The 15,079-nt window shown below is 42.6% G+C and overlaps 1 protein-coding gene across 10 annotated transcripts in view; it reads left to right on the top strand.

Annotated features, from left to right (window-relative positions):
- Positions 1-12,977, top strand: part of SLC26A8 (solute carrier family 26 member 8) — a 77,276-nt gene extending 64,299 nt beyond the window's left edge. For 6 of the 10 annotated variants that reach the window (XM_013044812.2, XM_013044806.2, XM_013044809.2 and 3 more), the window contains 8 exons: positions 932-1,038; positions 1,120-1,189; positions 1,612-1,704; positions 1,813-1,944; positions 5,102-5,473; positions 7,453-7,507; positions 7,598-7,782; positions 12,156-12,973. In XM_013044812.2, the coding sequence (XP_012900266.1) occupies positions 932-1,038; positions 1,120-1,189; positions 1,612-1,704; positions 1,813-1,944; positions 5,102-5,473; positions 7,453-7,507; positions 7,598-7,782; positions 12,156-12,566 (1,425 nt within the window). In that variant the 3' untranslated portion in view covers positions 12,567-12,973. Of the gene's footprint in view, positions 1-931; positions 1,039-1,119; positions 1,190-1,611; positions 1,705-1,812; positions 1,945-5,101; positions 5,474-7,452; positions 7,508-7,597; positions 7,783-12,155 lie in introns of all 10 variants that reach the window. The other 4 variants (XM_013044804.2, XM_013044811.2, XM_013044801.2 and 1 more) reach the window with 2 other exon arrangements.
- The last annotated feature ends 2,102 nt before the right edge of the window (positions 12,978-15,079 follow it).

Here is a 15,079-nt window from a genome sequence, read left to right as displayed (position 1 = left end):
AATTAAGTGGCTAGAGTTAGATGCGAATCTAGTAAAAAGGATTTGTCATCCATGACACAGTTGTATGATTTTTAATCCGGTTAGTGTGAACACATTCCAGGATAGGAGGCACAAATCTTACTAAGAGAAGGCAGTGTCTTGCCAGGCAGACTAAACATTGGAGCACCTTCTCTCCTTCTAAAGCACACTACTGAGGACATAAAGGGAAAACAGCAAAAAATAAAGATGGCGAATATAATATCATGAGAGGAGAAAGACCCAATAGAGGCAAAGAGATATGAAAGGGGATAGTTTTGGGATCCAGGTCTCAGAGGATCTAAGAGAGGATGTGGTCCAGCACACAGATACCACTTCTTGTCCTTGGAGGAGGGATAGAACTTCCAACGGAAGTGAAGAGAATGAGGGAAAGTTAAGCATGGATACTAACAAGTGGCAAGTGAAGGGGGAAGGAAATATTTAAGGGAGTTTGAGCCTATCCACTCTGTGAAGATGAGTCAGGTTGCCTGCTGAGAGTGATGGAGAAGGTGTTAGGGTAAGAGCTTGACATGTTTTTAAAGGCTCACCATAACCATGGTAGGTATTAAAATAGCAATTACTGTTCATTTGGTGAGTATTCTGGGTTGCTTTGGGACCAGGATTTCTAATCTTAACAGAGCCTATAAAGTAGATATTGTTATCCCTATTTTTCACATGAGGTTTCAAGAGAGAATTGAAGAGAGAAATGACCAAGGATGCCTACAAGAATCGCTAGACAGTCTTGGAACCCAACCTTTGTGATGGTGTCAGTCCATAAGGCTGTGGAATTTGTGCTCTTAAGTTCTAGGTGTCAGGAGGGGGTGGAGGAAGGGGGCTTGAGAGATAGAGCTGGTGGTTTTCTCAGTTCTGCTTATTGTCATGGTCTTCCTTTTTCCTTCTTCCCCTCTTCCATAAGGTTATTTGGTTGGTGACATTTATATCTGCCATTTTCCTGGGACTGGATGTTGGGCTACTTGTTTCAGTAGGTTTTGCCTTCTTCATCGTCACTGTTCAGTCACACAGGTACTTTGTCTCAGGTACCAGGAGGTTGGCCATGGTGAGGTAAGGCAACTTCGATCTAAAAGCAAATACATTTCCTTTCAGAACTAAGATCCTCCTCCTGGGTCAGATCCCTAACACCAACATATATAGAAACTTCAATGACTATCGGGAGGTAAGACTCCAAATCAATCCCACTCCTTTGCCCAAAGGATGGACTAGACCAGTCCTGCTGCTTAGTTTTTCTACAAAATCCCTTTGCTGTCGTTGGCTGTTCTAGAGATACGCATCTCCCAAGGCGGGGAGAGGGAGGCAAAAAGGCAGAGGCGGGTGACATAAGCAGGTAGATCCTTAGAGTACAATAGCCAGCTAAGGGTCACGTCCTCTAGCGAGAGGGAGGCCAAGAAAAAGAAAGGAGCAAAGGGAGGGGGAAGAAGAAAGCAGGAAGAGCAGGGGGTGAAAATGGGAGGAAAGAACTTGCTAATTCCGGCCTCCCATAAAGAAGAATACAGATTCTCCAGGGGGTTCTAGAGATTTTTTTTTCTTCCTCCATAAAAGAGCAGAGAAATCGCCCTCCATTTGACATTTGTCTCGCAGGTCACAAACATTCCTGGAGTGAAAATCTTCCAGTGCTGTAACTCCATCACTTTTGTCAACGTTAATGACCTAAAGCACAAGCTGCTGAAAGAGGTGATGGCCGCCTCCCCTGCCTTTCTCCACCGGCTCTCCCCACCACCCCCAGGGGCCCCTCTCTTTGCCCACTCACCATCTGACCTCAACGTCTCTTACTTCTCTCAGGTTGAAATGGTAAGGGTGCCGCTTAAAGAAGAAGAAGTGTTCCGTCTGTTTAATCGAAGTGAAGAAGGCTCACAGGAAGAAAAGATTTGTCATTGTTTCTGCAACTGTGATGAAGTGGAGCCATCACCCAGGGTTAGAAGCCCCTCTTCCTTTCTGCACAACATCTCCCACGTTTTATAAAGACGTGCACTAGTCCTTTAAAAAGAAGAACTAAGGAAAGAAAATTGAAACCCCCTCAGGGATTTCGGCTCTGAGATGGGCTCTGGGGTAATTGGAAGTCAAAGATTTCTACTCAGAAATGAAGACACAGGTCCCCTTTTGAGATTTAGATCTTGACCTAAGTAAGAAGGAGGAGATGGCTGAGTCCCTGCACAGGGAGTGCACTCTGCGTATTGAAATTGATAGTAAGACCTTAATTGTACCTGTTTCCCTGACTTTCACCTGCCTGGCTTTAGATGTCTGAAAACAAGTGACTTAGAAGTTGTTTTCTAAGAGGTGCCTGCGTGGCTCAGTTGGTTAAGCATCCGATTCTTGCCTTTGGCTCAGGTCATGATCTTGGGGTTGTGGGATCAAGCCCTGAGTTGGACTCTGTACTGGGCATGGTGCCTACATGGGATTCTCTTTTTCCTTCTCCCTCTGCTCCTCATCCCCCCTCTTAAAAAAAAAAAAAAAAAAAAAGATTGTTTCTAATTCCCACTAGGGCAGCAGAGTCGTGGTGGCTGGGGTTCCCAAGGATGTGCCAGGGTCTCCTGATTTTGAAGTGTAGAGTTCAATAGTATTAAATATATTCACTTTGTTCTGCAACCATCCCTACCTTTTATCAACAGATTTTTTAAAATATATTTTACTTATTTATGTATTTGACAAAGAGATAGAGAGAGCATAAGCAGCGGGAGGGGCAGAAGCAGAGGGAGAAGCAGCCTCCCCACTGAGCAGGGAGCCCGATGTGGGACTTGATCCCTGGACTCCAGGATCATGACCTGAGCTGAAGGCAGACGCCAAACCAACTGAGCCACCCAGGTGCCCTTATCTGCAGATTTTGTTTCATCTTGCAGAACTGCAACTCTGTCCCCATTATACAAAAGCTCCCCATTTCCTCCTCCTCCCAGCCCCTGGCTACCCCTATTCTACTGTCTGTCTCTATGAATTTGACTATTGCAGATTCCTCATTAAGTGGAATCATACAGGATTTGTCTTTCTGTCACTGGCTTACTTCACTCAGAGTAATGTTGTCAAGGTTCATCCACGTTGTTCTTTTTTAGAAATTTTTTTTTTTCATGAAAATTTTGAACATAAACAAAAGTAGAGACAAGTATAATGAGCCTCAATATACCCACCATCCTCTTCAAGATTTATCAACTCATAGTCAGTTTTGTTTCATCTGTATTCCCACCCATGTTTAGCCCCTCAAAATCACAGAATTATTTTGGAGCAATTCATGGAATTTTACTTTATTTTAGCGATCTTACTTTTAAGTTATTTCTACACCCAATGTGGGGCTTGAACTCACAACCTTGAGATCAAGAGTTACATGTTCTACTAACTGAGCCAGTCAGGGGCCCAACACATGAAATTTTAAGTCACGCTAGGTAGATGGCTCTCTATTAATGTGACAAACAAGGCTTTTACTGTATATTATCCATCCTAAGATATATGTTCTTTTCACTTCTCTGAAATTTGGATTCATTGTGTAATTGATGGCATGTCACAATTTAATTTGCAGTGACTAGTTTTTCTTTTCTTGACATATAAAGTAGTGGTGCATCTTAAAATCGATGAAGTAGAGGACTCTTGGGTGGCTCCGTTGGTTATGCATCTGCCTTTGGCTTGGGTCATGATCCCAGAGTCCTAGGATTGAGCCCCAGTGTTCCAGAATTGACTCCCATGTTGGGCTTCCTGCTCAGTAGGGAGTCTGCTTCTCTGCCCACCCCCAGCTTGTGATTTCTCTCTCTCTCTCTCTCTCTTTCTGTAGCGTGTGCGCACACACACGCATGTGCTTTCTCAAATAAATAAAATGTTTAAGGAAAAATTGATAAAGTAAGACAGTCAACCATTCCATACAGTATACTGTCATGTTCTGAATTGTGTTTTTCGATTTTAACAACTATAAGACATCAGGTATAGAGAGATCAGCGTGATCTCAAAAAGTCAGGCAAACGTCCTGGTAGCAATGGACTTGAGCTAGGCAGGAGAGAGAAATTTGAATTTAGATCAGGTGGGGAAAAAGAGGACTCCCAGCCTGTGGATAAGGTTGGACAAGGACCCTAGGGTGGAAATACGTATGGGGTCCTCCGAGTAATAGGCCTGGGAAATTCAGGCAGGCAACGGTGTGAGTGGATCTTGAAAGTCCTTAAGGGACAAGAGTATGTAGAGTGGATGAAGGAGAGTGAGGGAGGCTCCCAGAGGTCTCCTTCCACCTAGAGGTGAAAGGTTCACCTGCATCTCCCCACCACTGAGCCCGTCTTCCGCTGTTCCCCCAAAAGCCTGGCCTCAGTAACTCTCAACTCTTGAGAAACACCCATCTTCATTGAACTATAATTTATTAGCCATCCACATCTTTTTTTTTTTTTTTTGCTATACAACACATACTATTTTGTGCAGTTTTTTCCTCGAAGAAACATCACCCCAACTATACCACTCTAGCAAGTTAACTTTTTAAAAAATTTTTCCATGTACCTTATAGTTCTTGTCTACCTGTGTTGTCGTTTATCCTTTGAATGGGCGCATGCCCTCTCCTCAGGCAGAACCTGGTGCCTGTGACTGCGGAGCAGGGCATTCCACACCTTGCACAATATTGTATTCCCAGTGCTTGGTACTGTCCTTAAGCTATGGCAGGCACTCCAAGCCTATTAGGATGAAAGGAGCAAAAGTTAAAGACAGCCCCGTTCAAGTAACCTCTATCTTCTTAAGGAAATCTGGGGAAAGATGGAGGCATTGAGAAAGGGACCAATGGAAGAAACACCTCAGACAATATGTTAGGAGGTGCTGGAGACAAATTAGAACCCAGGGAGGAGGGGAAGGAATAAAGCAAAAATGATTTTAAGTCTGGCTCACAGGACAATAAAATCATCACTGGTGCACTGAAGGAAACTGGGAGGGAAATGATGATGGTGCATGTAGTTTTAGGTGTGAGCTCAAAGGGACAATGAGGTATCCCAAGTGAAATCCAAGCTCCTGGTCCACAGTGAGCTTTCCTGCGAGAGAGGGCGGTTGGTCCGTAGACAGAATGGCATAGGGGTCGCCCTTCTCTGAGCCTCTTCATGGTCCTCCCCTTATTCTGTTGTCTCAGGTTGTCTACACGGAACGATTTGAAAGTAAACAGGACCAAGACTCTTCCTCCATTAACCTGATCCGCTGCTCGCGTTTTGACAGCATGCACATGAGCCAATCCATGTCTGATGAACAAGTGCCTTACGTCCAATCTTCCACCTCCTACAGAAACCCCGGACAAAACTATGAGGATGTGGACCAAGCCTGGCTTTCTAATAACCCCTCTAGAAACAGCTCAATGCCACTGCCTGGCATTGCTGAAAAGCAGGGGAGGAACAGATCATTCCTCCCCTTCTCAGATAGCTCTCTTCTAACCAGTATCCACACCATTATCCTGGATTTCTCCATGGTCCATTTTGTGGATCCACAGGCTTCGGTGTCATTAAGACAGGTAAGTACTGAGGAGGCTTTCACAAGAGCCAGGATCCCCTCCTAGCTGTGCCTGCCCGCATCCTGACTGAACACCATCAGCCACTGATCGGCTGCTATGTGCCTCTGGGACCACTAGAAACTTGGCCACTAAAGACAATTTAAGGTAAACCAGAGTAAGGGGTGCCTGGGTGGCTCAGTAGGCTAAGCGTTGGCCTTCGGCTCAGGTCATGATCCCAGGGTCCCGGGATTGAGCCCCGCACCAGACTCCCTGCTCAGCGGAGAGCCTGCTTCTCCCTTTCCCTCTCCCTCTGCCTGCCACTCTCTCTGCTTATGTTATCGCTCTTTCTGACAAATAAATAACATGTTAAAAAAAAAAAAAAAGGCGGGGGGGGGTGTTGGTCAATCAGATTAAAAAGAAAATGAACCACTCAATTGAACTGGGATTGGTTCTCTAAGCATGGCATATTCTTTCTCAAAACTTAAAAGTGGGTAATTTTAATACCACTGAGGTGGCCATCTGTGCTACACACCCAGTCCCTCTTAGGATATCCTTGGAGTTCACTGCAGACCTTTTCAAGAACAGGTCTAAATGCTACAGAAAAAAAAAAAAAAAAACACACTGAGAATCTTCTGCAATATTGCAGCTCTGCAGTGGACATTGTCAAAGATGCTCAGATGTGAGGATGTGGTAAGAGGACATGACAAGCCTGGGGCTGCCTGGTCCAGGACCTACAGGATCTCCCCAGTTCGTTCCACCTTGCCTGCATCTTTGGGTAAAGAGGGCAGGGAGACTTTTCCTTCAGAAACTGTGTCCCTGAGTCCTGGCTTCTCTCCTCCTCCTCTGGTTTCTCTGACAGTTGTGGTTCCTCTCCTTATGCAATGTTTAGACCCATAACTAGCCATATCAGCTTTATTGCTAATGTCTTATAAGTACAATATCTGCTTTTTGGCCACCTTATGTCCATTGCAGCCCTGTCTCATTCTTGCTCCCGTTGGTGATGGCTCGTGTGCAAACAACCCAAACACTCATTTCCCGGGTCTGACTGTGCCCACTTTTTTTTTTCCCTTGAGATCTACCCCTTCAGTTGACTTTCCTTCTTTTATACCCTGATCCTATAAAATTTTCTTATTCCTAAAGAACTCTGATTCTCTCTTACGGGATTCCAGTTCCTCTTGTGTCTTGAGGCAACAGGAAACTTCTGGGAGCTGAAAGAACTCTGGTTGGCTGTCCGTGGTTGTGTCCTGTATCCTGGCTGTGCTACTGTTCTCCATCCATCTGACCCAAGGTAGTTTAGTAAATTACACTGGGTCTTCACTTCCTCATCTATAAAATGAGAGGCTCAGAAGAAGTTAATGTTAAGGGCTCCCCCATCCAAGACATTCTTGTCTCCACCCAATTTTCAGATTCAGTTATACTCAGTGTCTTACCTTTGGGGCTTTTCCGTCTTCGGTTGCACTGAAGGGCTGTGCAGAGGAGTTCCGAATACAAGGTTCAGGATTCCTGAATTCCATTCTCTACTATGTCACTTAACCATCTCTTGGCACATTTTTGTTTTTTTCATCCTCTGCTCAGCAAATTCCAGGAAGAAGGGGTCCCATGCATACACTAAACAATAATACCAAGACCTGGCTGTTCCTCAGGACTGTCCGGTATGTTCCCATCACACCCGTACCTGTGTCTGTCTTAGCACTGTCCTCAGGAGCACCATCTCTTGGTGTGAACTGTTTCCCACCTGAGCTCATAGGCGACATCCCTCTCAGTCCCTGCCCCACATGAGAACGTGTGATTCTCTTCTGTATTTCTAACACTTTAGACATTTCCTGGCATATGGAAGTCCACTCATCAAATGTTTAGAGAGCTGAACTGGAAAGAAGAGGTAAAAATACTCCAGACAAGTGAATGACCAAAGGGGTATTAAAACTTAGCTAATCCGAAAGCCCTTTCCTCGTGAGCGTGAAGATCACTAACGCTGCTTTCCTCTCCCTCTTTCCCCACAGATGTGCAATGCTTTCCAAAACGCAAACATTTTGGTACTCATTTCAGGATGTCACTGTGAGTATCCACTCTGTGAGAGGGCTGTTTGCACCCTGGGCGCGCTCCTCCCCAGGTGTCTGACCCTGTGTGTTCGGGTTTGGTTTGTAGCTTCTGTGGTCAGGGCATTTGAGAAGAATGATTTCTTTGACGCTGGCATCACGAAGGCTCAGCTGTTCCTCACTCTCCATGACGCTGTGCTGTTTGCCCTGTCAAGGAAGTTTCCAGAGTCATCCGAGTTAAGCGTGGACGAATCTGAGACTGTGATACAGGAAACCTACTCAGAAACAGACAAGGTTGGATGACGTGAGGCGTCGCGGTGGGGGGTGAGCAGTGGGAGACACCCGATTAAGTCGAGATGAACAATGGCCAGGAAAGGTTTTTGAGTATGGCTGTGCCAGACTTTGGGACATTGAAGGGCTCCCTTAACAGTTGGTAAATAACACTGGAACTGAGTCCCAAGTTCCCCCCACTGCTGTGGCATCTGGGCTCCGTTCAAGACCCTTTCCCAGCTGAAGAGTTTTACCCAACCAGCAGAGGTCTCAAGGATCCCTTTATAGCAAGCTTGGTTAGTGCCAGGGCCATTCCAGTTACTGAATATTTTAAATATTTAAATATTTTTATTTTTATTTAAAGATTTAAATGAAATATTTTAAATATCTCCCCTAGCGATAGCTTTAGAATCCATCCCTACACCACCCTTGGGATGAATAATAGAATGATGAACTAGCAGAGGTAAAGACCTGCCAGTCTAACACTTTGGCTCTCATTTACATTGGTAGTAACATAAGATTTACTCAACCTGACAAACACAAAGGAGAATGATCTATAAGCCAGAATTTTTAGCCATTTATTAATACTAAGTAAAGACCTGGGCCTATTTCAGTATTTTTATTTATTTTTTTTTTAAGATTTCATTTATTTATTTATTTGACAGAGATACAGCGAGAGAGGGAACACAAGCAGGGGGAGTGGGAGAGGGAGAAGCAGGCTTTCTGCCGAGCAGGGAGCCCAATGCAGGATTCAATCCCAGGACCCTGGGATCATGACCTGAGCTGAAGGAAGACACTTAATGACTGAACCACCCAGAAGTCGCTTTTTTGAACACTTTACAAAGTAAAAGAGATCCAAACTTGTAAAACATGGCCTTTTTTTCCTCTCTTTCCTTTTAAGTAAGCTCTCTGCCTAGTGTGGGGCTTGAATTCATGACCCAGATATCAAGAGTCACATCCTCTACAGTCAGCCAGGTGCCCCATTTTCTTTTTAAAGTAATGTATTTCCCTTAATTATTGAGAAATCTCACAGGTTATGTGCCTCTGCTTATCCTGAACAACTTTTTCCTCAATGGACATATTTTTTCTGTTCTGCTCTATACCCCACTCCCATCTATAAAATCATAGAGTCACAAAACCTTTCAGTTGGAAGAAACCTTGGAGTTTCTTAGGTTCATCCCCATCTGGAGCATTAATTCTCTTAACATTTCTGACAAGAGGTTGTCCTGCTTATGCGTGGAGATCTCCTGTGGCTTTCAAACTTTAGTATGCATCAGAATCACCAAAATAGGCTGTTAAAACAGACTACAGGACCCCTGTGCTCCACATCCTCTGAATTTCTGATTCATTGGGTCTGGGGTAGAGCTTGAGAGTTTCCACTTCTAACAAGCACTAATACTACTGGTACAGAAACCACACTTTGAGAACTACTACCTTAGAGATTCAATGTCCATCTTTCACTATCAAAGTCCAGTGTGCATGGTAATCTTTGGGTTTGTGCCAGACATTATATTTAGAAAGTGTTTGTAAAAATAATTTGAGGCCCAGGATGATAATTTTCTTCTGGAAAGAATTTGTTTTGCTAAGTACCTGGAGGCACTAGCAATCCAGGATAACTGATCTGATTTTAGGACTTGAGGTGTTCTAGGCCTTCCAGATGACCCACAGCCCAACCTCTCTGCGGGAAGGCATGCCACAGCCCCTCCTTCAGCAGACCTTGGAAAGCAACTTTGGCAACTCTTAAGCCCTTAAAGTTGTCAAAAGTACTGCTCCATATATATGTGTCACTTCAAGATCATCAAAAACCTTCTACAAAACTGTCCCAAATGCCAGACTCACCTCTGTTGATTTTCACCTCTTCCAAATCTTGGCCTGGTAGTTCTTCATGATGTTTGTTAGCTTTGTAGTTTCTTCAAGCAGAAGTTTTAAAATATTTTATCCAGCTCTTGTGGCTGTCCTCAGTAGGAGGTCTGAATTATGTATTCTGCCTTTACTATAAGTGGAATTTTCTCTATTTTATAATTATAATATACTTGGCAGATTTGCCTTACATATTACATTGTCTTTCTTATATTAACCTTATTTTCCATTTGCCTTTTATTTAGGACATCATCTCACTTAGGAAGTAAATTAATCGTTTATATTTTCTTCTAGATTTTTATGTTTTAAGTGTTTATATGTTATACTCTTTAATCTAGTTAGAATGCATTTCAGTGTGGTGTTAAAGAGTAATCTTTTTTTTTTTCTGTACAGCTAACCATTCTGAGCTAACTCATCCATTGGATAAGCTGTCATTCCTCCACTGATTAGAAATGCTATTTTTATAAAATATTCTTATGAAAACTAAAGTCTATTTCCAGCTTAGTGTTTTCATTGTTGAGTATAGCTTCAATACAGCTTTGTAATACATTTAGCATTTGCTTAAGAAGTCATGTGTCACCAGTGCTCTATTTCAAAATCTGCTAAGTCATTCTCACCAATTTAGTCTTCCAGACTTTAAATCTTTTATCAGCACCCCATCCTCCCCGCAAAGAGAATCCCATTAGAATTCTCATTAGAATTGCGTTAAAAATATGAAATAACTTGACAGTTGATACCTTTACAGTGTTTGTTTTTCCTATCTAGGAACATGGACTGTCTTCACATTTATTCAGTCTTTTTAAATGTTGCATTCAGAGTAAGGTTTTGTGATTTTCTTTATGCAGACAAATTCTAAGTACTTTAAACCTTGTTTTATACTTTTACTGATTTTTTTAAATGAACATTCTTTTTCAATATATTTTCTACCAGGCAATTGCTAGCCTATAGGAAACTATTCACTTGTATAAAATTATTTGGCCACTTTTGTGTATCCTTTTATTAGACCTTTTATTAGAGGTCTCATTGTTAATTCTCTTGAGTTTTCTAGATAGAAAAATATTTTCTACAAATAATATAAATACCTTATTTTCCAATTGTCAAAATTCTTATTTCAGTATCATATATTATGGCAATAGCTAGATCTCCTAGAACAACGTAAGTAATAATGAGCTGTCTTGTCTTACTCCTGAATTTTATGAGAAAAACTTCTATGTATCTCTATTAAGGATAGTGGTAACAGTTGGCTTAAGATAGACATTATATTTACTCTGTTTTTAAAAAGCATTTTTCTAGTCTACTAACATCCTTATCAGGACTTATATTAAGACTTGGTATTGAATATGCCAAATTTTTTCTGGCATCTAAACTAGGGAACTTAAGAGAGGAGCAAATTCTACTTTGAATGTATTAAATTCAAGATGCCTGTTAAATGTTCAAGTGGAGATGTCAGAATGGAAATGGGTATATGAACGAGCAGATCAGAGGAAGGGTTATAACCAAAAAGTCATTGGCACATATATAATAATGAAAATTATGGGCCTAAATGAAATTGCCTAATGGAAGGAGCATAGGTGCAGAAGGAAAGGTCCCAGGATCAAGCCCTGCGGCTTGCCAACATTTAGAAGTCCAAAAGAAGTAGAGGAGATAACAAATAGATCAGAAAGAAGCAGTCAGGAAGTAAAGAGGAAAAGCAAAAGCTGTCATATGTTGCAAGAGAAAAAATTGTTTCAGTTGAGGTGAAAGTTGTTAATTCTATGGAATGCTTCTGCAAAACTAATTCATCAAGCCTGTGGGGCATCTGCTATAGGGCCGGCTCAGTGCCTGGTATTGGGGTTATCAAAAACCAGGAACTGCCTTACCTCAAGGAGCTTAGAGTCTAATAGGGGATACAGATTTGTAAATAAATAAGGCAATACATTATTGGCACGGTGATAGAGGTGTGTGTGAGGTATATAGTTAGAACACAAAGGAAGCTCTGATCCTGGTTGGTCATCTTTGATCTGAATTTGGAACAGTGAATAAGTGTATGTGGACAAGGTGGAGAAGGACAAGGCAGACACAGGGGGCAGCATGAGCAAAGGTAAGCAGAAGTCAGACATCTTTGGTTATCTTTAAGGCTAGACAAAGGGTGGAGACTATAGATGTGGGTAAAGCTAAAGCAGATGGCAAGAGGCAAGGTCACAAAGGGCCTTACATGCCCTACCAAAATTACACTGGGGGTTGGAAAGACAAGTAAGATCAAGAAGACAAGATGTTTCAGATTGCTGCCAAGACCACTGCTGCTTTAATGATTGACCATGAAATCCAGGCTAGCTAGGAAAGCCAAACAAATCAGAATTTAGCCTAAAGAATAGGGAGTAAACAAGGAACTGGAAGGTGCAAAGTTGAAAAGCAGATGTGAGTCAGAAATATTTTCTACTTTGCCAGGAACTCATGATTTCATGTATCATAAGTCCTATTGTATTCTGAAATTCCTTGACTGTTCAAAAGTTAAATTTAATTGGAAATTTTAACCCATCCAATTGTGTGTATTTTAGAATGGAGTGTCAGACCATCTTCCAGATGTCTCCAAAAACATAAATTCAGACTACAGCATGTTTCAGGAACCAATAACAGAGGAGGAGTCGGAGCTAGACATGGAGATGGAGCCCCCACTGGAGTCAGAACAAGAGCCTGGGCTGGACCTAGAGCTAGACCTGGATCGTGAGATGGAGGCTGAGCTAGAGCCCGAACCAGAGGTAGAGTCTGAACTGGAGCTCGATCCTGAATCTAAGTCCAAACCCAGACCAAAGGCTCACACTTATCCTCGGCAGCAGTACTGGCCTCTCTATCAGTCTATGCCTCCCAGGTCCCCAACTCAGGATCAGCCTAGGACACAGTCATTGGAGAGGAGGAATCTACCTAAGAATTCATATTCACCCAAGGGCAATAAAACCGCAGATCCTTAGGAAATGAACTGGGAATAAGGAGTCAGATTCCCTGGGCAAATCCTCCTAACCCAAATGGGTTCACTGGGTCAGAAGACCTAGACTAGTTACAAACTAACAATACTTGTTTTGGGACTCCTCCATCTGCGGGCCTCTTGCTTGCTCAGCACTGGGATCTCACTCCCAGATCACAATACTAAACACCAAGAATTATCTCCGAATTCCCTATGTAGGCTTACCTCATTTCACCTTCAGCAGATATTCTAGTGAAAGATTTCCCTCTTTGCATACCCCACACCTCTGGGGTATATTGTCCACAACCATCCCTAACTTCCTCCTTTCATCTGTTTACCCTTCTCTAAAGAGATGAGGCTCAAATAAAATATATAACTCTGGTTACATTTGGACCCTTCCTGCATCTTTTCCCTTCTCTGTATTCTGTATCCCTAAGGAAATGTTGGGTGGGAGAAATTCCAGAAGTGGGTGGACGTGGTGAAGAAGAGATGAGCAAGAAAAGGAGAAACTGGGTAGCACTTGCAATTTATATGCAAGGTATCCTCACTGCACTGATGGTGGAAAAGCAGAAATAGGCTAAGCTATGTCAGACTGTGAGTTTTTTAATACAAGGAATTGTTAGGCTGAAAACAATTTTGCCATCACTCCAAGGTCACGATCTTATCCTACCATTATTTCAGAAGACCAATCAGCTGTACCAACTGATGGGGATGTTAGCTTTACAGAGCTGTCTTTGGTATCAGATTCACATTCACCACTGCTGCTTTCTTACAAGTTTTTAAGATACAAGCAATCTAAAATCTGATTCTTGGTGGACCAAACTTAAAATCTATGACATACACAAACCTCTTAGGAATTAGAAAAGTCCGTCATTACCAGGCCCAAATCCATGCAAAAAAAAACTCCTACTCCCTTTTAAAAAATATCTAGTATTAAGCTGTAAGCAGAAGAGAAATAATGGACCCCTGGGCAAAGGTATCCTGAATTTTATTTTCCATTCAATAAACAAAATTCTTCTTGCCTGGGTACTTAATTTCTCTCATCTCTTAGGTGAAAGAAATTCTTGTTAAAATATAGGTGTCTCTTATCACAGAGATGACATGTTGAATCACTCATTCTACATTCACTAAGCAACGGCTCCATGTACACCCCAAAAGGTGGGGTAGATAGAACAATATTAACCCTACTTTACATGCATAAACTGAGACTCAGATAAGTTTTGTAACTAGCGTGAGGTCATAGACAATTGTAACCTAAAAGAGGTGGGAGGCCACATCACAAGCTTCATTTGTTCCTGTTTACTCAATACATTTATTGAACTCCTACTGTATGTCAGGTACTGTCCCAGGTGTTGAAGATACAAGGTGAGCAGAACAGATGACAAAAATAATTATAAATTGTGATAAGTACCTTGAAGATAAAATACAGGAAAGTCTGAGGGCATACATCAGGAAGGCCTGAAACTATCTTGGCTGTCAAGGAAGTCCTCCCCATGACAAAGACCTGTGACCTGGCACCTGAAGGATGAGTAGGAGTTTGGTCTAAACCAAGTTCCAATGACTGCTAGGATGGCAGAGCCCAAGGGGGGACCAAGAGTGGTGACAATGGGTAAACACAAAAGCCAGATCCCCTGGAACACAGCCAGTGGTACTTGCTATGGCCCCAAGGACTTAACTAGAAAACAGGGTCAAACTCAGAATGAATTATCAAGGTGGCAGGGACAGGCATAGAAATTTGTCAAAACCAAGAAAATAGTTCACACTTAAAACAGGAGACTAGAAAGTATATGGAGAACCCAATTTCTGTGGGCTGCCACCCTCTCACACCAGCTGCCTTGTATTGCCACATTCCCGTCAGAGGAAGTGGCTTCTGACACTTGGGTAGTAAGTGGTAGAGTTTAGACTCTGGTCCTTTTTGCTGCAACTGCAACATAGCCAAATCTTGTCTTTGAGGCATGACCTTGGAAGGACCCAACTTGATGCTTGTATTACAGTCTGTCTTTAACATCCACCTTTCCCAAAGTAGTAAGACTAAAACAAACAAACAAAAAAAAAATGGTTTTTTGACTGTAAATAGTGAAAGGGTCCATAGACAAAAGGACGAGACTGATACAAAGTGAAGGTCAAGCAAAGCTTTACTTTGCACCAAGCATCAAGAATCAAACTGACCGGCCAGGGCCGGCTCTTGCAAAGAGGCGACCCCTCCCAGTTTCACAGACTAACTTTTATAGAGTAAAGGCCATGTGGTTGAGCCTGGCCACACACAGGTGGCCAATGGAATTACAATTCACCCCATGATAGTCATTTAATTCAGCCTGTGACCTTGGCTGGAATTGGCGCCTTTGGCGCCTGATAGGCAGGGCTCACACTCCTTGACGGGTAATACTTGCGCTTTCCCTTGATTGGACATTTCCACCTGGCCTGGCTCATCCTTGACAGGTAGGGAGGTAATACATGCACTTTCACTGATTGGACGTTTCCACCTGGCCAGACACATCCTTGTATGTGGGCTCCGTTATC

This window comes from Mustela putorius, unplaced genomic scaffold, assembly GCF_011764305.1.
Source record: "Mustela putorius furo isolate JIRA1106 unplaced genomic scaffold, ASM1176430v1.1 tig00000135_pilon_pilon_pilon, whole genome shotgun sequence".
In the NCBI taxonomy this organism is placed as follows: domain Eukaryota; kingdom Metazoa; phylum Chordata; class Mammalia; order Carnivora; family Mustelidae; genus Mustela; species Mustela putorius.
This window is presented reverse-complemented; position numbering and strand designations above follow the sequence as displayed.